This window comes from Camelus dromedarius, chromosome 8, assembly GCF_036321535.1.
Source record: "Camelus dromedarius isolate mCamDro1 chromosome 8, mCamDro1.pat, whole genome shotgun sequence".
In the NCBI taxonomy this organism is placed as follows: domain Eukaryota; kingdom Metazoa; phylum Chordata; class Mammalia; order Artiodactyla; family Camelidae; genus Camelus; species Camelus dromedarius.
Window position 1 is genome coordinate 82,965,513 of NC_087443.1, and position 22,361 is coordinate 82,987,873.

General features: G+C 54.8%; 1 protein-coding gene across 4 annotated transcripts in view; it reads left to right on the forward strand.

The window, feature by feature from the left end:
* INPP5A (inositol polyphosphate-5-phosphatase A) overlaps positions 1 to 22,361 on the forward strand; it is a 157,522-nt gene that overhangs the window by 33,060 nt on the left and 102,101 nt on the right. For all 4 annotated transcript variants that reach the window (XM_064488576.1, XM_064488577.1, XM_031462056.2 and 1 more), the window contains exon 2: positions 19,496 to 19,537. In XM_064488576.1, coding sequence (XP_064344646.1) covers positions 19,496 to 19,537 — 42 coding nt within the window. The remainder of the gene's footprint in view (positions 1 to 19,495; positions 19,538 to 22,361) is intronic.

A 22,361-nucleotide genomic window follows, 5' to 3' on the forward strand; every position in this document is an offset into this window, starting at 1 on the left:
GACCTGCCTAGGGCTCCAGGGCTGTGTCGGCCTGGTCCAGCGTGGAATTCTGTGCCAGCTGGAAGTGGAAGAAAAAGTCTCCCAACTCCGGGCGAAGTCATGGAAAGGACCTCAGAGACCATCAGCTTCAGTACTTCTTTATTTTTAAACTCTTTCCTAACATTTTATTGTAAAACTTCCACCGTGCGGTAAAGTTGGAAGAATTCCATCGTCAGCGCGCGTGGACTACCACCTGGGTTCTGTCATTAAGGCTTTCCCGTGCTTGCTTGGGCGCGTGCTTACCCACCCGCTCATCCGTCAGTTGCGCTGGGCTTCTGTGCATTTCAGTCAGTGGTCCCAGTGTCCTTCCCGCTACGTGCTTCAGTAGGGATACCGTTTGCTAGAGTTCAGTGTTGGTTTAGGTTTTGCTTTGATACAAAATTTATGTTTGGTGGAACATACCAGTTTAAGTGTACATTTGCCAAACTGTGATGAACGCTTGTGTTTAGCCGAAACCATTATCTAAATACAGCACATGACCATCACTGCAGTGGGCCCCCCCCCGCCCTTCCCCCGGCAGCCCCCATCCAGGCAGCTCTGGTTCCCCCTCCCGGCTGGCTTTGGCGTCTGAGGATGTCGCATCAGGGGTGCCCTTGTGCCCCTGCTCTGTCGGAGACTGGCCGGAGTTCCTTCCGCTCCATTGCCAAGGATGCGGGGGCCGTTGTCCCACCTGGCCGTTAGGGGCGAGGACACCGCGCACATTCTCGGCAGGTCGTCTTGTGAGCATACTTCCTGCGTCTCTTCGGTAATTCCACCCAGGAGTGGATCTGGGGTGTCTGGGGTGGGGATGGGTTTAGTTTCATCAGAAGCTGCCAGAGCTCCTTCCCAAATGGCTCCGCCGTTACACCTCCCCGTTTCGGGTGTGCCTCCGTCACCATGCTCGGGGCTTCGGTCTGTGTCGTTCTAGCCCTTCTGGGGGTGCAGGGGGTGTCTCGTTGTTTCAGTTTGCATCTCCCTGGTGACTGATGATGTCAGGCATCCTTCCAGGTGCCTGCTAGCCATTTGTGGGGGGGGGGTTGGTAAAGCATCTGTCGCTGTCTTTTGCCCGTTTTTTTTTAGGCTGAGTTTGTTGCGATCACTGAGTTGTAGGAGCTCTTTGTTTACCCTGGATGCCAGTCCTTTGTCAGGTACAAGTCCTGCAAACCATCTCGGGCTGTGGTTTGCCTGTTCGTTTTCTTAACGGTGATGTCGGCCACCAGAAGTTCCCGACTGTGACTCTTGCCTGATTCTTGCTTTCCGTGCCCTAAGAAGTCTCTCTACCGCCAGGTCATGAAGAAGACGTCCTTGCTTCTCTTAGGAACGCTGTGACTTAACCTTCTACATTTGGGTGTTTCATTCATGTCAGATCAGTCGTCTGTGTGACATAGGGTCGTGGTTGAGATGCGCTTTCCCCACATGGACGTCAGCAGGTCCACCACCATCACTGCAAGGTTTTGTTCCCCCGTGGATCGCTCTGGCACCTTTGTTGAAAGTCAGTCTCGATGTGTGTCTGTTTCAAGACTCTGGTCTGTCCCATTGGTCTGTTCACTGAGTTTTCCTCCAGGACCACCTGCCTTGACGACTGTAGTTTGGTGTTAAGTCCTCTAACTGTTCTTCTTTGAAGATCGCTGTGTGCGCTCTAGGCCGGGCGCACTTCCACGCACGCTTCAGAGTCAGCGCTCAGTCTCCACAGAGGCTGCGGTGCTGGCTGGCGCCGCCTGAGTCCGTGGGTCAAAGCGGGGGAGCTGGCATCCCAGCCGTTCCGCGGCTTCTGCTTGTGGATGACGCGTCCCTTCCTTCCTGGGGTCTTTAATCTGTCCTGCAGTGTTTTGTGGTTTTCGGTGCAGAGGGCTTGCACGTCTTCTGTTAAATGCATCCCTTTGTGATTCCTGCTTTTTGCATGCTGCTGTAAATGGCAGTTTTATACATTTTCCAATTGTTTGCTGTTGTTGTAAAGATATGCAGAGAAGTTTTCCTGTATCACCCTTGTGTGCCATGACCTTGCTAAACCGTAGCTTTTCAGAGACCTTAGGACTGGACGTGAGCAGCCGGCATCTGCAGACAGAGCTGTGCGTCCCTCTGCTGGCCTCCCCGCCCTGCTCAGGGCCTGCAGCCCGGGGGAGGCGGGGGGAGCGTCGGCTGCGGGGCCCTGCTCTGCTGGGGGAGGTGCGCAGTCGTCCACCGGTAACGGTGGTGGGGCTGCAGGGATTCCTTCCCTTCTTTTTTTCAGATGTCCTTTATCAAACCGAGGAAGTTTCCATCTATTATTTTGCTGGGTTTTTTTTTAAAACCATGAAAGAATGTTGAATGCTGTTAAATGCTTTCTCTTCGTCTGTTGACATGATCCTATAGTTTCTCTCCCTTGGTCTGTAAACCTGGTGGAGTACGTCAGGTTTTCAAATGTTAAACCAAGCTGCTGCATTCCTGGGCCACTTGGTCATGTCCTACTCTTTTCCTTACGTGTTTCCGCACTTGGTTTCTGTTTACGTCCAGGAAAGACATCGGTCCGCGCTTCCTGGCCGCGCCTTTGCGGGTCTCCTGTGTGAGGGCTGCGCTGCCTCACAGAAGACCCTGAGAGGTGCTCTTCCTCCTGCATTGTCCGAGAGCCGCGCTGCGCGGGCTGCGCCGTTAGAGCCGCGTTACACGGGTGCTGTTAGAGGCGCGCTGCGCGGGCGCTGTTTCTTTCTTAAGTGGCTAACGGAATTCCCTAGCGAGACCGCCTGTGTTCTGTGCAGAGGCTTTGAACACAAGCCCGATTTCCTTGGCAGGTGGGCGTTCTCTGCTTCGCCGTGTGGCGCGTTAGTTTCAAGGCCGCCGGAGCGTGTCCACTTCCCTTGAATTGTCGCCCTTGTGGGTGTGGTGCTCATCCTCTCTTACTACCTTAGTGTCTGTGCTGGTAGCTCTTCTCTGGTTCCTGATGTTGCTCATTTGTGCCCTTTTCCCTTGATCATTCTACCCCGGGGGTTTGTCAGCTTTACTGGTCCGTTACGAGCCAGCGTTCCGTCTGAGCGTCGCTGCATCAGAGCACAGAGGGGCGGGTGGCAGCCGCTTTCCGCCCAGGCCTCCCCGCCCGTGCTGGGCTGCTGAGTTTTGTAGGTTGGAGTGGAGGGTCCTGGCACCATTTTAACATTTCCAGTGTAAAATTTGGCTCATTCAAAAACCAAAGTGAATGGAGACAAGGTCCCCACGGCCGAGCGTTGGCCCTGGTCACCCCTGGAAGACTGTCCTGCCGCCCTGCCCGTGGTCTGACTGCTGCCTGTGTCTGCCTGAGGCTGAGTGGTGCGGCTGGGGTCGCCGGCGGGGCCCCCCCGGGCACGGCCCTGACCTGACCAGGCGGGCCCTCTCCCACCTTTCCTGGGGCCTGGGGCTGCGCTGGTGCTCCTCACTCACCCACGCTGCTCCCCCCGAACTCTGCACTTGTGTCACTTTCCCTGGGGACGTGCTCCTCCTGCGGGGCCGGTCTGCAGCCCGCAGCAGCCTTGCTCCCAGGACGCCTTTCCCTGCCGTGAGCCGGGCTGCACACTGTGGCAGGGGCAGCGGTGTTTGGGTGATGCCCGGAGGGCTCATGTCCCCAGGGCCCCAGGTGATGGCTTCAGTCTGTCGTGATCAGGGCTGGCCATGTGTCCCCGAAGTCCAGCATCTGTGTTCATGTTGGATGAGGGACGGTGTCGCGGGGTGGAGAGCCTGTCATTGAGGATGGGGTGTGTCCTGCAGGAGAGCCGTGTAGAGGCCCCCTGACCGTCTCGGGGCTGGGCTGTCCTCCCTGCAGGACCTGCAGAGCTGTCGGAAGGCGCTGCGTTTCTCATGCCTGTACTTCTTCCCGTCCGTCCTCCACCACCTCTGGCTCTCCTGCTGCACCTGGGTCCTCCGGCACAAGTCACGCCCTCCCCTCCACGAGGGGCCCGCAGACCGACCCACAGGGCGTCAACCTGGACCGTCACCTCCTTGTGAGGTCGTGCCAGCCTGTCCACCTTCCTCACCCAGTCTGCGCACGGCTGCCTGCCTCTCCCCGGAATCCCACGGGGACTTCATCCTCGCCACGCAGTCAGCAGTGTACCCGCCTGTCACTTGTCCTGCGGGCGTGGGGGCTGCCTGACTGAGCAGCCGCAGTGGATGGCCTGCTGGAAGGGCAGGTGACTGGGGGCGGGTGACTGTGAGGCCGTTGACGGTGTGGGGAGGGGTCTGAGGTTCTCAGGGTGACGGCAGCTGCTGTATTTCTGGGCTTCCCCTCTTCCTGAATTTCCCAAGGTTTCCGAAATAGTATGATTCTGTTTTGAAAAGAAGCTGCCTTATAAATTGTCCAGAAAGGCATCGGTGCCCTGACTCCCTCTTAAGGAGTGGTTGGACCCCCACCCCGGCTCTACCCCAGGCAGCCCCCTGACCCCTTGGGGTCTTCTTCCGGTGTCTGCCAGTGTTCCTAAATACAGGCTCACATTTGGGGTTTGTGACCTTATGTGGACTGTCCTGCTCTGCCCGCAGGCCGCCCCCACCCCCGACCTGCTCTGGTCTAGCGCAGTTTGGGGTTGGGTCTCCATCAGGTCTGAGGTCGTGGGCACCAAGTGCATGTTATTCACAACTTAGCCGTGCGCTCTGCTCTCATTTTATCTCTTCACAGTCTCCTTTTTATTAAAACAAAACAAAACAAAACACCAAGCCATTTAAAAAAGGAAACAGACGCAGTGTGAGGAAACAGGATTTGGAGGATGGGAAGGAGCCCGCTGGCCGGGCGGCAGTTCAAGTGCGTGTCGCTCCACTGCTGATGCAGGAGTTGAGGGGACAGCGGGACAGAGGCGGCCTGTGGTGGGGGGGGGGGGGCAGGGAGGGGCCGCAGGAGGAGCCCCTCCCCTCCTCTGTGGTCCCGGGCACTGTCCCTGTCCCCTGTGCCCAGTCTGCCTTGGAGGGAGGTGGGGTCCTGGCGCCCTGTTTGCTGGTCTAGCCAGAAGTTGGTGTTGGGGAAGGACGCAGTGGTGTCAGGGAACCTTGGCCCTGGCCCAGGGAGCCCCATGCGGCTCTGTGACACGAACATGCTCAGATGATCAGACAGGCGTATCTCCATGCTGACTGCTCCCCTGCCTTGGACATCAGCCTTTGATTCTGTTTCCTTTTGCATCTGGTGCTTGTAGTCCAGCCCGATGGGTCTCTGTTGAGAAGTGGGGCTCACCGCTTGGTCTCAGCCCTGATGGTGGCCTGAAAGGTGGATAATTTCATTTTTTATAGGCCTTTATTTCAAAGTTAAACTTGCTTTGTTTCTTAGAATTTGATCCTGTTTGATGATTCATTGTTATTCAAATCCATTATGTTCTGGGGCACCCTTTAGGGGAAGATGTGTATTTTGTTATAAAATTTGCCAAGCCCTCCTTCCCCGCGGAGGTTCTCGGAGCATACGTCTTCGTGAGATGTGTTGGCATAATTTATAGAGACGCTGCTGGCTTTTTCTTTCTCTTTAATTAAAGAGGAGGATGTTGCTGAGTTATTCTTCATGGGAAAACTCCTTGCTCTTCTGATTTTCATTTTTTCTAATTCTCTGCCAGGTTTCTGTAAAAAGACCTGATGTGCAAACAGAGGGTGGACTCCAGAGTGTGGGCTGCAGGCCTGGCTGCCCCTCTCTGGGCCCCCGACCCCAGGCGGGCTCGCTCGCGGCCCTGCCTGACGCGCCGTCGGTCCTGGCCATTGGTGGAAGGCCCCCTCACTGCTTCCTTCTGTGGGACTATTTTTAGCCTCCGTGTATCTGTGACTGCACAGACAAGATTTCTTTTCTGGTGAAAGGAAACAGCTTTCCGCCGGGATAAGCGTGTGGCGCGGGGCAGGATTTCCTGAGGAATCCACAGCATCAGTGCCCGCCTCAGGGTGTGTCCGGGTCCGGGGCCTGGCCTGAGCTGCAGCTCAGGGTGAGGGAGCCCAGGATGCTTGTTTGTTTTTAAATGACCCACATTTGAAAGTTGTAATGTAGTGTTTTAGAAAGATGAGACTCTGTCCCAGTGTACCCGGTTCTGCGTTGTCCTGTTTCCCTGGGGTGTAGGTGTGGTCAGCTCTCCAGTGGGTCAGGACTTGGGGCTCCGGGGGCCTTGACTCCACGTCTTCCCTGAGCCCAGGCTCCAGCCAGCCTGTGGGCGCCACGTAGTCCTTTTCCTGGTAGTCACGGTCATGCTTCCCGGCCCAGGGAGAGCCGATGTGCCAAGTAAGCCAGCAGGTTTCCTCCCGTTCCTGCAGGTCCCGGAGGATGGGGTCTTGAGGGGGGGGAAGGGCCAGAACGGGGGGCTCCTGGTTCCCCATCCTGAGACCCCCCAGGAGGAGACGATGCCCGAGGGGGCGGTCAGCTCCAGAAGGCGGCCTGCTGGGGTGGCCTTCCAGCACCTTGGCCCGTCCCACTGGCTGCCTGCCCCAGTGGGCTCCCCGGTGCCCTCTTCTTGAGGGCCTCCCTCTGGCCAGCTCTGCCCCCACCAGGGCTGCTCTGAGCCCCTCCGCAGGCCTCCCCGGTGGACTGGGGGGCTGGTGTTTGAGCCCAGGCGCCCGGGTGAGGGAGACAGATGAGGCGCGGGGGCTGGGTCCGTTCTTCACAAACTAGCCTCTCCTGGCCTGCCCCTGGCTCGTGGGTGCAGGTGCCGTGTCTGGGGGTGGGGTGGCACCCAACCCACATCTGGCGCCCTGCAGCATCCCCCAGGGTCCAGCCCGGGGAGTCCAAGTGGGGATGGCCAGGTGGCGGGTGGACGCCCAGGCACGTGTGCTACCAAAGCAGTTCTCAGGGTGTGCCCCCAGAATCCTGACATCATGTTTCATGGATTCTAAAAGTACGTTTCCCATATTTTTACTGTCTCTGAATTGAGACTAGTCTTTGAAGTTCAAAGGCTCACAGGGTGTCTGATATAGTGGTGTCTTGGATTCCCAGAAGTGATGTCATCACTGGTGATGTAGCTGAGGGACCGTCCCAGAGCTGGTTGCCTTATCGGGGAGTCCAAGGGTGTCCTGTGGGAGAGGGTGCCCTCACTGCTGTTCCTGTTGAAGACTGTGGGCTGGAGGGGCAGTGCCTGTCCCAGGACCCTGCAGGGAGAGCTAGGATTTGACCCTGGCCTCTCTGGGTGCCATGCTGTTAAGGACACCTCTGCTGCTCTCTGAGCCTGCTTCCCGCCCTGTAAAACGGGGCCCTGGCCCGCAGAGCAGAGTGGGGTCGGGTGGAGTGGGCGGCAGTGCAGGCCTGGCTGGGTGCACCGGGCCCGGGAGGGGAGCCGCGGGTGCAGCCGAGTGCGGGCGCGTAGGAGGCCCAGTCCAGCTGGAAGCAGCGGCTGCTCCAAGGGATGCTGGGTGGATGGGCAATTGCTCGGACCGGTGACCATCATGGGCAGGATGAGTCACCAGGACCAGCGTGGTCCTCTAGGCTGGCCAGGCTGTCACCCCGAGGTGACCACTGAAGAATCGGGTGGGAGCAATTTCTGGAGCTTGGAGAGAGTGGTGGATGGAGGGGCCATTCAGTGAGAGCTGGGACGTCAGCCGAGAGTCACAGCTGCCTCCTCAGTCCCGGGGCAGCTGGGCCCTGGCGACTGTCCACTGTGAGGCCCCTCCCGGGCTGCAGGGTGGCTGGCAGAGTGGTGGGGGGCACCTGTCTGGAAGGTAACGTGCAAACATCACGACGCCCGGAAAGACGTTGGGACGGTTCCTGTCTTAGCGCCGCGGGCCTTCACGGTTGGGCCTTCCTGGCCTAAAGGTGCCCCAGCCAGTCCGGCTTGCGTGGCCCAGTCACCTCCCGCGACTCCACGACATTGCTTCCCCCGGTTTCCCTGTGGCTCAGGGTCACCGTTGGTCTGGGGTCATGGTTCTTCCGTCTTTGAGTCCAGCCCCCAGCCTTGGTCTTTCTGATGCTGACCGTGGGGACCTTGTCCCGTAGGGTGTCCACAGTTTGGATCTCTGGTTGGTCCTTCCTCTTGGCTTCAGCTGAGACCTTTTGGGCAATGTGGCCCCCTCCCCCACCGCAGTCCGGCGCTCGTCCTGGAAGGGCGAGCTGTCAGAGTCTTTTCTGTGACTCTCTCTGTTTGGATGTTTTCGTATTTTCTATCAGAGTTTTTGCCTTTTTCCCCTTGACTTTTAAGAGTTCTTGAAATATTAGGAAGACTGGCTCTTCATCTGTGATAATATATATATTTCAAGTGTTTTCAATCAGCTTTACCTTTGTCTTTTGATTTTGCTAATTTTTTTGCCATGCATACTTGTTTTTAATAGTTAAACTATGATACGAATGAACATATCATTCTTTTTAAAAATCGTATTTGGGTTTTGAGTCATAGTTTATTTCTCCATGAACTTTAGAATCAACTTACCTGGTCAGGCTGGGTGGGGCAGGTCACTGGCAGGTGTCGTCTGGGGACAGTGCTGCTTGGCGGTGCTTTTATGGTGCTGAGTCACCGTCTCTGAGCACAGGGAGGTCTCTCCAGTGACTCACGTCTGTTTCTTGTCTCTGCCAGTTATGTCTCAACCCTCTTCTCTTATGAAATTGTCACATTTTAGAATTTATTCCTAATGTTGACCTTTCCTTACGTTGCTGTTGTAAAGGGGGCTTTCTTCCCCGCGTGTCTTCTGACTGGTTGTTGTTTGCATTTGTGACAGCCGTTGCTTTTTGTGTGTTAATTTTATATCCTGCTATTTTCCCTGAATTCTTTAATTGTTTGTCTTGGTTTCACCACCGACTCCCCGGGTTTCCCAGATGCACCGTCACTTCGTATGCGGGTGCGGCAGCCTGGCCTCCCGCTAAGTTATTTCCCCCTTTTGCTCTCAGCCTCTGATGACACAGACCCAAGGCGGAATGGCACTGGGAGTGATGGGTCTCTGTCATGTCGCTGACCTCGGCGGGGGTGCTGGTGCTTCCCCGGGAAAAAGGGACCAGCTCTAGGGTGAGGGGCAGGTAGCGGGGGAGTTTTTCTAGCACGTGCATTCTGTGATATACCAAGTTGCTGCTATTAAACAAGAAGTAGTAAAAATAAAGGAAGCACTTCAGTCAAAAAATAAAATACAGAACCGTGACACAAACTGAAGGAACACAGGAAGGATAAATACAAATCCAAATATTGCTGAATAAGAAAACAGGAAAAAAACCAGGAAGACATTAAAGTAAGGAAATATTAAGAGTTATTTGTTCAAATACATAAATATTTGATTAGGCTAATCACTTGGGAGATGGAGGAGGGAGGGAAGGACAGACAGACTGACCACACAGTAGCACTTGGGAACAAGAATTACTCATAAAGCTGAAGCATTTGGATGAAATTGTAAATTAGATCCTTACCACAGACATTGTACCAAAAGAAAATCCAAGTGGGGAAAAATGTTTAAAATAACACTTGTTCTACTTTGTTGTGCACATACACGTTTATAATATTAAGGACGTGTATTGGTTTTCTGTGCTGTGTAACAAACCATCACAGACCTGTGGTTAAAACAAGCACCCATTCCCGGCCCTGTGTTTTCTGTGGGTGGAAGTCGAGCACAGCTCAGCTGGGCCCCCTGCTCAGGGTCTTGGGGAGGGACCCCAGGAGGGAAGGGTCTGTGTTTGAGCCCCTCTGGCTGTTGACGGAGGTCCTTCCCTGGAAGCTGTAGAGTTCACGGCATCTTGCATCTTCAGGGCCAGCAGGAGAGAGAGCCCTTTGCTTTCAGCCTTTGACCTTTAGATCCTCTTTTCAATGGCTCATCTGATAAAGGCAGGCCTACCCAGGAGAATACCCCCTTTTGATTAGTTTAAGATCGACTGCTTTTGGTGTTTAATTACATCTGCAAAGTCCTTTCACCTTTGCCATGTGTTACCTGATCATGGGAGTGACTGTGAATATAGCTTACATTCCCGGGCCCCGCCCACACCTAAGGGGGAGGGAGATACACGGGAGTGAGGGCAGGGCACCTGGAGGCTTGCTAGAGGGCCGCCTGCTGCAGGAAGTACCTGTTAATTCCTGGTTCATTAAAGTCTTAGGACAAACGCTGTTGACTTTTACTGAAAAACTTTTCGGTTAATTTTTTTAAACTTCACTTATTTCTTATCCATAATTCTTCCCTTATTTAAATCCAGCTGCTGCCCTATGTAACTTTGTTTCTCCCCGAGAAAGTTTTGAAAACATTACTTTCAGGTCGTGTCTACTGGTGATGAATATCCTCAGGTTTGTTTGTCTGAGTGAGTCTTTATTTCTCCCTCATTTTTGAAAGATACTTTTGCTGGGCACACAACTCTGGGTTGGTGTTTTGGTTTTTCCTTTCACCGCTTGAAACATTTCACTTCCGCTTCTTCCTGCGCGCGTGGTTTCTGTCGGGAGTTCACTGTGATTCTCGGCTTGGTTCCTCTGTAGATGAGGTGTGGTTTCCCTTCCTTCTCTGGAAGCTTCTCCTTGTCTGGCTTTCTGCAGCTTGGCTGCTTCGTGCCTTGGGCTTGGACATTCTGGTATTTATCCTGCTTGAGGTTCTCTGAGCTTTTTGGGTCTGTGGTCTGGTGTCTGTCATTAATTTTGGGAAAATTCTTGGCCGTTGTTTCTTCAGATTTTTCTCTTTTCTCTTTCTTCTTCTGATACTCCTGTTACATGTGCATGTATCTTTTGGAATTGTCCTACAGTTCTTGGATGTTCTGTAATTTTTTTTCCACTTTTTTACTCCCTGCATTTCAGATTTGGAAGCTTCTATTGACATGTCTTCAAGCTAGTTGCTTCCTTGTCTGTGTCAATTCTGTTCCTGAGCCCATTGAAGGCACGCTTCATTTTTGTTAGTGTTTTTGATTGCTGTTGTTCCCTTTTGGCCCTTCCATTGCTCTGCTTGTATTACCTGTGTGTTCCTGCATGCTGTCCGCTGCTCCCATTAAAGCCCTGAGTGTATTAGTCATAGTTATTTTAAATTCCCGCTCTGGTAATCTGTGTCATAATTGACTCTGATGCTGACGCATTTTTTAAGACGTCTTTAAACTGTTCTCCTTGCCTTTTGCTATACCTTTCTGCCAAAAGCTGCACGTGCTGTACCGGGTGGTAAGAACTGAGGCGGCGAGGCCTCCAGCGTGAGGCGAGGACCTGGGCTGTGTGCACGGTTTGCTGTGCCTGTGGGGTCAGAGGCATCACATTCCCCTTGTGTCCTCACTTTCGTCTCCCCGGTTGCCTGGAGCTTCCCTAAGGACTCCTCCTCAGAACTAGTCTGGTCTTGCCCCTCTTACGGCTGAGGTCCACCACCATTACCTGCAGCCCCACTGGAGCAGTGGTGAGGGGTGGGGGGAAGAGAGTACCCCACAGTCTGCGGTTAAATCTCAGCCTGCTCGTGGGGCTGTGTCCCTGGGCTGTGGCCTCCGCACATTTCTTATCTGCACCCCACCCCCGGCCCTGGCCCCATCCCTTAGATGAGATAGGAAGGCTAGTAGGGGAAGTGCCCTGCCCACAGACGGGCTGAGGCTCTGGTAAATCTCTCCTGTGCTGAGCAGACTTCTGAGAACGCTCTGGGTGTATTTCACAGTGGTTGCTTTTTCCCTTCCTCTGCCAGAGCTAGGAGGGCATCTTCACTGTGAGTACTCTGTGGGGTACCTGGAAGTAAAACCTAGAGAAATGTAGGGCCATGCTTAAAATTGGGGTCCCACGGAATTTATCGCTTTCATGCGTGTCTGCTCTCCACTCCCAGCATGTCATCAAAATTACCATCTGCGTCTTCCTACGAGGCTCTGGCTCCAGCAGCCTCTCCCGGTGAGCAGATTGTATTCATCTGCCTCCCCGCTTTCGGGGTGGTGGTTGCTAGCCATTTCAGTTCTCTGATGGGTCCAAGAAAAGTCGTTGCAAGGATGGAAGTGAGGACTTGCAGGCTCTTCACATGTTGGGGCTGTAGCTGCAAGTTTCTAGTTAACTTTGCAGTTCTTTGTAGAAATGAATGTTTGATTTTCTGTCTTGTTAGTGTGGTCAGCTGTGTTAATGGCTTTCCTAGCATTGAACCATCTGTGCCTTCGTGGTTTAGTGCACTTAGTTACGATAAGTGAACTTCTCATGTACTGCTGCGTTCTTTACTTTTGGGTATTTGTTTTGAAGCCATAAGTGACATTGGCTTGAAGTTCCCCCCTTTGTGTATGCTGTCTTTATCTTGTTCATAGCCAATATGCAGGTTTTCCTCTTTTTTTTTTTTTTTTGTGATTTAGAGCTGTGCTGTCTGATAACGGCTACTTACAGGTGTCTGTTTAAATTAATTAAAATTTAAAAAGTGGAAGTTCAGTTAATTAGTCACACTAGCCACATTTCGAGTGGCAATTTATCTAGTGCAAATATAGAGCATTTTTATCATCACAGAAAGTTCTGTTGTGCTGATCTGGAATCAGAGGAACTTCCCGTGTCAGTGGGAGGACGTGTGATCCGCACTGCCCAGTCCGGTGACCACTGTCACAGGTGGCTTTTGAGCAGGTGCGTATGTGTGGTGTTTGTCGTGTGGTGTGTGTGTATGGTCTGCGTGGTGTGGGGCGTGTTTGGTGCGTGTGTGTGGTCTGTGTGGGGGGTGTGCGTGACGTGTGCTTGAGTTGTTGGTCGCCTTCCCACTTGACCGCGGCGGCTCCTCACGCAGCGGCCGCGTCAGCGCGGGTAGCCTGCCTTTTATCGTGCTGACAGTGAAAGCGGTTGTTTCAAAGGCTGCTGAGCGTGCGGAGAGCTTTCACTGGTTTTCCGTTCTTCGGCTTTTGAAATTCAGAGTTCAACACTGAGAGTAACGTGCGGCGATTCCAAGCACATGAAAGATGAAGAAAAGAGTAAGAGGCCACTTCAAATACGACTGCTCCAGAATCTTGGTGTTTTTTTTCACAGTCTTTTTTCCCCACTCCTTTAACAACACTGTGGAGAGGGCTGGAAGCAGCTGCCGTGTGGAGCCCCCCGGCCCCCGCCCCTGCACCCTCCGCCCAGCCGTTCCGTCCCCCTGGGCCCACGAGGGTCCGTCCTGGTCAGCGCGGGCTCGCGGGCGAGGAGGCGCGGGGCGGGGGGGGCCCACCTCCCCTGAGCGGGGCTGTGCTGGGCTGTCCTGCCGCCGGGCTTGGGCACGGGCGAGAATTACTCTGTGCGCCTCCCACCTCTGCTAAGGTGCGAGCTGCTTTGGGCTCACGTGTGCTCATCGCAGGTTGTGTTTTTTGTTAAGATGCACCCAGTGCAGCGTTTATCCTGCTGCCTGTCTGCAGGCGCGCAGGGCTGTGGCGTCGCGCGCGTTTGCAAGGCTGTGTGGGCGTCACCCCTGTCCGTACCCGGAGCTGTTTCGTCGTCTCATCCGTCTACATTGTTGCCTCCTTACTTCCTTCAGTGGATGCACCACGTGATTCCTCCGTGGGCCTCTGTAACGCTCTGCTGGAGCATTCTTAATTGTAATTCTCTTGTAAGTGATGTTATCCTGAACCTCTTTGTATACAGAGCATTTTTGCTGTTTAGAATTCCTTTTTTGAGGATTGGCTTCCAGAAATAGAGCTCCACATTTGGAAGGAATGAGTATTTTTAACTTTCTTCCAGCCACATTTTGGTAGTTTTGGTATTAATCATGAGAGCAGGTTTAGGGTGTTTGAGAGGTAAATAAGGTGTGTGCTTTCTGTGACGCTGGTGGCCAAGTGCACACAGGCCCCGGCCTGACCCACGATTTGGGCTGGAATGAGAGTACTCCTTTAAGGACTAGTTTGTGGGTTTACCTTTTATCCTTATTTTAACTGGCTTTAAAAATAACCGCGTTAGCCAAATATGGACCGTAACTCTGAGGAGGCCGAGAGCCGGCAGACGGCGTGGCCTCAAGGCCTTGCCCACAGCTGCTTCTGGGTCAGAACCACCACGCTGGCTAAGTTAGCCCCTGGACACAAGTGGACTGCGGGATGGCAGCCCAGCGAGACCCGTGTGGGTGGGGCCCCCAGTGAAAGGGTGCCGTGGTAGAGTAGGTCTAGCCTTGTGAGCAAGTCCAGGATGTGTGCGTTAGAAAAAATCATTTTTTTCTTGGTCTTGGCAGAAAAGCAGCGTGTGTGTGTGTGTTTGCGCTCGTGCGCTCACATGCACATGCTTGTTTGTATTTTATGTCTGAGGATCTGTTTTCTGGGCATTTGGGACCATGGTGACCAAGCTTTTCAGTGCTTCTTGTCGGTTCTCTGTGCATCTTCCCTTTTTTCTCACAGCATCTGGGAGACGTGGCAGGTGTGTTCATGTGCAGTTCTGTTGGTGTGGTTGGTGTGGGCTTGTCCAGGACAGGGACAGGGACTGGGCGTCGTCCACTGCCTTCCTCCGGGGAGCAGGCGCTTCTGGAGCCCAGCTTTCCTTCCCTGAGGACCTTGTGGTCTGTTGTTAAACTCCTTACATCCCGTGCAGTAAGATTTAAGATTTTAGGATATCGGGCTGTAATTTCAGTTGTAACTTTAAATAAATTGCATGTTTTTTCACACGTCTTCAGGAATGCATCAAGAAGGTTAAACAATAGGGTTATATGTTGCGTGGGAATATTTTTATGCATAGAGTTTAAAAATTACGTGTTGACGTCTCTGATGATGCCGGCATGACAGAGCGTCTACTCATTCCTGTTTGTATGTCCGGGCTTTATCCTGTCGCTGTGAGTCGTGTGGTCAGTGTGTGGAGGGACAGCCCCGGGGCTGTCTGTGTGTCTGTCACTTTGGGCCTCTGGGACCCCCTCCTTATCACTAGGCTTGACGCCGTCATTGTTCCCCCGTAGTTCAGAGAGGGGGAAATGCAGTGAGGGGCATGGAGCCGCGGTGTGGCCTGCTGAGCCGCAGCCCCGGTTGCGGCACTCCGGTGGGGCTGCCAGCTGCTTACATTGATTTCTCGGACGTTTTATTGGTGAAATATACATACCAGGAAATTTACCACGTGAACCGAGTGTACGTTTCAGGGGCAGGACGTACATTCACACTGTTGTGCAGCCATCGCTACCATCCATCTTCAGAACTTCTCGTCTTTCCAAACAGAAACTCTGCCCTCGTTAGACAGTGACTCCCCACCCCCTCCCCATCACCCAGCACCCACCACCTACTTTCTGTCCCTGCGGATTTGACTGCTGTCATGTCTTCTATGAATAGATTTATACAGCATTTGCCCTTTTGCGACAGGCTTGTTTCACTTAGCATAAAGTCTCTAAGAGTCATCCAAGTTGGAGCATGTCAGAGTTTCCTCCTTTTTAAGGCTGAGTAGTATTCCAGTGTATGGATAAACCCACATCTTGTTTGTTCATCCTTCAGTGGGCACCTGAGCTGTTCCGCCTTCTGACTAATTGTGAGTTACTTATGCTGCTGTGAACATGGGTCTACAAATAGCTGTTTGAGTTTCTGCTTTCAGTTCTTTTGGGTAAATACCCAAAGTGGGACTGCAGAATCATATAGTAATTCTATTTTTTAGTATTTTGAGGACCCTCCATACTGTTTCTCCCAAGTGCTTGCACCAATTTACATTCCCACCAAGAGTGCACAAGGATCCTGATTTCTCCACATCTTCACCAACATTTGTTAGTTAATTTAAAAATAATGGGTATGAAGGGGTTTTGGTTTGTGTTTCCTTAGTGACTTGTGATGCTGAACATCTTTCATGTGCTTGGCCGTTTCTGTGTCTTCCTTGGAGAAATGTCTCTTCCAGTCCTTTGAACAGCGTTGTATTTTTGTTGTTGAGTTGTAGCAGTTTTAAAAAATATATTCTGGATACTAACCCACTTTGGATATACGATTTGCCAATACTTTCTTGCATTCCATGGGTTACATTTTTACTCTTGACAATGTCTTTTGAAGCAGAAAAGTTTTAAATCTGGGGGTCGGCCAGTTTACTTTTTCTTTGGTTGCTTGTGCTTTCGGTGTCATATCCCCCAAATCATTGCTAAATCCAGTGTCATAAAGCCTTCCCCATGTTTTCTTCTAAGGATTGTATAGATTTAGGCCTTATGTTTAGGTCTTTGATCCATTTTGAGTTATTTTTTGTATATGGTGCTAAGTAAGAGTCCAACTTTATTCTTTTGCATGCAAGTATCGGGTTTTCTCAAAATTATTTGTTGAAATTTCTGTCTTTTCCTTGTTGGATGGCCTTGGCACCCTTGTCAGAAATCATTCGATTGCAAATGCGATGGTTTGTTTCTGGGCTCTCTGTTCTTTGTGCTGAGCTTCCCACGCGATTTTGATGATTGTAGCTTTGAGATCAGGGAGTATGAGATCTCTGATTTGTTCTTCTTCAAGACTATTTTGACTGTTTATGGTCCCTTGAGAGTCCATATGAATTTTAGGATGAGTTTTTCTACTTCTGCAAAAAAGTACTGAGAGTTTTAATAAACTGGAAATTTTAATAAGGATGGCATTGACTCTGCAGATTGCTTTGGATGATGTTGACATCATAACAATGCTGTCTTCCGGTCCATGAACATGGGATGTCTTTCCGTTTGCTGGTGGATGTCTGCTTTCCTTCAGAAGTGGTTTTGTAGTTTTCGGCGTGTAAGTCTTTCGCCTCCTTGGTTAAGTTTATTCATAAATACCTTATTATGCTATGGTGGATGGAAGTTTTTTTGTTTACTTTTCGGATTGTTCATTGTTAGTATATAGAAACACCACTGAATTTTGTGGTTGATTTTGTGTCTTACTTTGCTGAATTCATGTATTAGTTCTAACAGGGTTTCATTTTTTTTGTTTTTGTTTTTGTTTTGTTTTTTAGAATCTTTAGGGCTTACTGCATATAAGATCATGTCATCTGTGAACAGAGATCATTTTACTTCTTCCTTTCCAGTTTGGATGCCTTTTATTTCTTTTCCTTGCCAAGTGCTGTGGCTAGGACTTTCAGAACTATGTTGAATAGAAGAGTTGAGAGTGGGCATCCTTGCCTTGTTCCTGGTCTTAGAGGAAAGGCTTTCAGTTTTTCACTATTAAGAATAGTGTTGGCTGCGGGTTACTTCAATTTTGAGTGAAAACTACAAGAAAATGAGATAGTGACCCAAGAGTTGGACCAGAGGAACTTAAAGTCCCGAGGCCGCTTCCAAACGTGACTGCTGTGTGGACATTCACATTGGTGCTTTCAGAGCATTGACCTGGCTGGGCCACGCACTGGAGGTTCTGATCCGCTGGCAGGCCGGCAGGGCGCTGCGATTACTCACAAGCCGCCTGGGCTGGACGTGGGGCCGAGGGCCACTTGAGCACGTGGGCTCCTGGTCCGAGCTCTGGTCAGTGTTCCGGGGACTCCTTGGCAGCAGAGCAGGTGCCCCACTCACAGGCTCGTGGCAGTGTCCCTCCCTTCTGTCCGGTGGCCTTGCGGGTCAGGGACAGTGAGGAGAACGGGCCATGATCTGGGCCTCAGGGGTGTGGGGTCCCCGCTGCCGGCTGCATTCTCCTTCCCTCCGGGGCTGAGCCTGGGCTGCAGGGGTGGTGGAGGCAGGCGGTGGCCTTGGTGTGTGCTCACGCATGTGGGTGTGTGTGTGCTGGAGGCATGTTGTAGAGGACCTGACCCAGGTTCTGCTTGCCTGGGGAGACAGTAGGAGCCAAGGCGTCAGAACTGGGTGCAGGAGTGTTGGGGCTGAATCCCAGCCATGTGCTGGGAGGGGTGTCACTGTCAGACCCGATGGCCTTTGCGCTGGGGACCCAGCGGAAGGGCTGTGCGTGGTCACAGGGCATGTAGGTGTACCTGTGTCGCCATGCTGCCCCCAGTGTCCACGCCTTGATGCGCGGTCAGGCAGTCCAGGGTCACACAGGGCAGCCCGAATCGTCCTATGTGCACGTATTCGGCGGGTGACCACGGGGGTACCTGCCGTGCAAGTACAGTGCCCGCGGCCAGGGGGCGGCAACCTCGTGTGCTAACCTGCCCGTGCCGTCTGGTGGCGTCTGGTTCTCTCCACACACGGAGGTGCGTCTCCTTCACTGGGCTCACCTCCCGCCTTTCTTCCAGCTCTGAGTCTCAACACCCCTGGGTGAGCAGCTCTGGGGCGACGGCCTGGGTGCCACCTGGAGCAGCCCGGCCTCTGGTCTCGCCATCTCTCCATCTCTCCGGGTTTTAGGAACGCGGGGCACGGCCGCACTTGCCCTTGGAGTCCGCCGCAGGCCCACCCTGCAGTGCTCACCTGGGCGGGGTTCTGGGATGGTGGCGAGGTGGGAGGTCAAGGCTGGTCCTGGGACGTTTGCACTCTGCCTTTGACTGCAGAAGGCCACTTAGAGCAGGGGTTTGGTCGTGGATGTGGTGGGAAAGTGTGCGTCGGGCTCTGAGGGCTGGGCTCTGGGGAGGAGCGGCCGGGAGTGCACGTCTGGCCACGCTCCTGGAAGGCGTGGCTTGAAGTGGACTCCCTTTGTCCTCTGTGTGTAGGCTGTGCCCACAGGCCCTGGCATCAAAAGGCTGCTGAGATGCTGTCCTCCTGTGACGCCCCTCCTCCCTCCCCTGCGAGGGTGACAGAGGAGGCGGGGGTGCCCTTCTCTCTGTGCAGGAAGCGGAAGTGCCCGAACTTGGCCTTGGTGACGGGAAGCCCCACCCCTGGCTGGACCCTGGCACTGTCTTTGCCGGGCGGGTGCCCAGGGCAGCCGCCGCGCCCCACTCAGGTCTGCAGGGCTCTTTCCATGGCCGTTTTCCCTTCGTTCGTTAATTTACCTGCAGTTTGGGCTTCTGGGTTTCCAGACACGTTAGAAACGTCAGCTGGTAAGAGGCAGGGAGCGCCTGCTCGTGTGGCAGCCACGTGCTCTTGCCTCTTGGGCTGTGGGGGATGCGTTTGGGCCCAGCTTGGGTCAGCCTGGACCCCTGGCTTCACAGCCTGGGCTCCCAGGGCTCTGCTCGGATTGGGGGCCTGAGTCCCAAGGGGTGGTGGGGTGGTTTATTTTTTGTTCTGAATTGTGGTAGAAACACATAGCAGTAGATGTAGCGTCTTCACCACCTTTACGTGTGGTCCTGCAGTGTTTTGGATATTCACGCTGTTGTCCACCAGATCTCCAGAACTTCTGCTCCTGCACACCTGCCGCTGCACCCACTGGGCACGTGTCCCCACTGTGACTCACGTCCACGTTCAGGACTGTGGTGACCTCTCAGTGCCTTGGCCATGTTGGGTTGGGTTGGGCTGGGCCCCATCCCTCGCTGGGTCCCTCTGGTCGCCCGGACCTCCAGCAGGGACGCGTGGGAAGAGGCTGCATCCTCTGTCTTCTTGGGATGTGTGTGTGCCGAGCTGGCTCTTCCCAGAAGCATCAGAGGCTTGAAATCTGTGCACCTCATTCCACTTTCTCGAAAGCAGCCCCGAGGCCCCACGCCGCCCAGCCTGGCTGTGGGCATCCTCGCCGGGGACCTCCTGGGACGGAACAGGGCTGGGGGTCAGCCTGGACCCGGGGCTGCAGTGCCTGCCCACTGCCAGGAGAGGCTTGTCCTCACTGCCCTGTGTCCCTGGACAAGCTGCAGATCAGGCCCCGTACAGGGGCCCCGCACCCTGTGTCCCGCCCCCGCCCCACAGTGAGGACCACAGATAGGTCCTTGTCACATTGGCTTCTGCTCGTGGCTGTTGGGCTGTGTCCCTGATCTGACTGTCTTCCTTTTTTCTTAATTTATAGCCAGAAAACCTCCAGAAGAACTGGCTTCGGGAATTCTACCAGGTAAGCGCGGCGTGCAGCCGGCACACCCCCGGGGGAGGGCTCATGCTTCGTCCAGGCGGGCGGGCATCCCACCTGCTCCCCCATGGTTCCTCCTTGGAGGCCCTGCCCCTCAGATCCTCCCTGGGCTGGAGTCTCTGCTTGTCCGAGGGGTCGCGTGAGTGCGCCTTTCGTGGGTCTGGGTCCGGGTTGCTGAGTGAAGGCGGCGAGGCCCTGCGGAGGTGCTGCTGGGGGAAGTGCGGGGCACCTGCTGGGGGAGGCCGACACGGGGCGGAGGCCCTGGGGAAGCCTGTTGGGACGAGGGGCCAGGTTCTGGCGCCTTCTGTGGAGCAGCCGTTGGTCGAGCCCCTTGTCTGTGGTGGGCTTTGTCCTGGATGCGAGGGCAGCTCTGGAGGGCCAGTGGAGGGCTCTGCCCGTGGGGGAGCCCGTGTTCTGTGGGGTGTGGTCAGCACAGCCAGGAGCAGCTCCGAAGTCCCCCACGAGCACCAGCCTTGCTGTAACAGGGTCCTTGGCAGAGCACATGGGACTCCTGGTGGGGCCTGGAGAGTCCCCTCTGAGAACTGCTGGGTGAGAAGGGTGCCCTGCGGGGTGACTGTGGGCAGCCAGGAGGTGAGCGTGACTGCAGCCCAGAGGGCCAAGGAGCAGGGACAGTGTGGGGTGAGGCGGGGCCGGGCCGCCCGGGCCTGGGGGTGGTCGGCTGGGAGGGGCTCCTCCTGCAGCTCTGAGCCCGGGGGTGTGTTGTGTGAGCAGGAGGCAGGGCAGGTCCTGGGGGGTGGCCTCGGGGCCCAGCCGGCTGAGGGCCCATGGCGGGTCCAGTTGGGGTGGGCTCTGTCCTGGCTGTGCGCGAGGTGCTGTCTCGGGGCTAGGCCTGAGCACAGGTGGAGGGATGTGGGCCCCTGCAGTCCATGCTGCACACTGGGGGGCGGCCACCTGTCAGGTCTGCCCGTCTGAGCTGTGCACACCCCCTCAGATGCTTGGGTCCCTGGATACCCAGGGGAATCCAGAGGGAAAAGCCTCAGGGCAGGCCTTCCAGTCCCTCATGTCCCTCGAGGCGTGTCTGCCTGGGCTGTTTGGAGGTGGTGTCCTCTGCTCACCCACCAACGGGTGTTGTTTCTAGGCGTCGTGCTCAGTTCTCGGCTGGGAGGGGAGGTGGGTCCCGAGGCCTAGGAGGATGGGGCACCTGGAGCGCACTTTGGGATGGGGCAGGGACGAGGCCATCAGAAGGAAGGTCCCCGGTGGTGAGGTGGGCTCATGTCCCCAGCACCGGGGGGGTCTGAGTCATCCTTCCCCACACTCTGCCCTGCCCATCCCGAAACCCAGCATCAGGGTCCCGGGCCCAGGCCCGGCCTGGCAGACCTGTTGCTGCGAGAGCTCCAAGCAGGCAGCTGACCAACGGAGAGGGTAAGGCCTCTTCCTGGTCGAGTGCTCACCTTTGGGGTTGGCTAGGCTCTGGTGGCCCCCTCGGCCTGTGGCCGTGGAGTGAGGCCCTGGTGTGTGGCTGCAGGCCTCCTGTCCAGCTCACTCTGCTCCCTGATCTGTGTTACTTTTGCCCAGAACAGCTGTCATGTTTGTTGGTTGGTTTTTCAAAGCTGGGTCTTGGAGAGGGAGGTGTGGTGAGGGCACATCTGGTTGGGGGTCAGTGAGCAGCTGGCCTGGCTCCACACTGGGAAGGGTCCTGGTGGTGATGGCTCCCAAGGGAGCATGTGGGAAGCCTGTTCAGGTGTGGGGGCCGTCCTGGGTGAGAGACCCCTGGGGGGTGGTGATGGGGAGCCGGCCGTGGGACCCTGTCTTGGCAGCCCCAGACCGAAGGTGCGGGGCTCACCACCAGCCCTCCTGTCCCTCTTGCAGTGATGCTGTCGGCTCTCCAGGCAGCTCCGCACAGGGAGGGCTGGCGGCAGCCCGGGGTGGGTGAGTTCAGAGCCGGTGGCCCTCCCTGCTGTGGACTCTGACCCTCTTCTGAGCCCCTTGCTGCCCACGCAGTGCGTGGGGCTGCTCCCGGACCCCGGACCCCGGCGATGGGGTCCCTCCAGGTCTGTGTCCAGGAGCTGCGTCCACTCCGCCTCGGCAGAGGAAACAGAAGAGAGCGAGCGAAGGTGCTGTGGGTGCTTTTTCCCGGTCTGTAAGCAGAAGCTTCTTCACAGGGAAGAGATTTCAGTGGCAGTTCTTAAAAGGAAGATTGTAACACAAGTCGTTTCCCCTGCCCTCGCCCCCAACACTCTCTTGGGCCGGCTTGGTCAGCGAGGTGCATGGCCAGCTGCCTGCAGCGCAGCCCTGGGAGGGGGGACACAGAGCAGGCCCTGCCCGGGACACGGCCCCGAGACACAGGGTGCCCGGTGTGGCCCTTTCCTGTTTCTTTTTTAAAATCCTAGGGTTTCTACTATGCAGTTATTATATTTTTCTAAATAGACTTTAATGAGCTGCCTTTATAAACAGAACTGAATATGACCTTCATGCTTTCTAGAACCCTTGGAATAATTTTTGCTTTCTTGTACAACTTGATCAAAGACAGAAGGCAGCAGAAAATGTTCATTGTGCCTCCGTCCTCAGTTCTGATTTTCACGTGTTCTGTCCTAAACGTGGCCACAGCACCAGAGAGGGTGGCCAGGCTTCCAGGAGATGCAGACCCTGGCGTCACCCCGGTCGGCCTCCCCGCGCCTCCCCGTGCCGCGCACCCGCCGTGGCTCTGACCTCTCCCGGGCATCGCACTCCTGCTCCATCACTGGTGACGTGGCGGTCTCCCCAGTCGAGCGCCCAGGCCCGGTGCGGGAGCCGCTCCCTGCCCTCGCCCCCTCGCCCCCTCTGGGCAGCAGCAGGCCTCAGTCCCCTT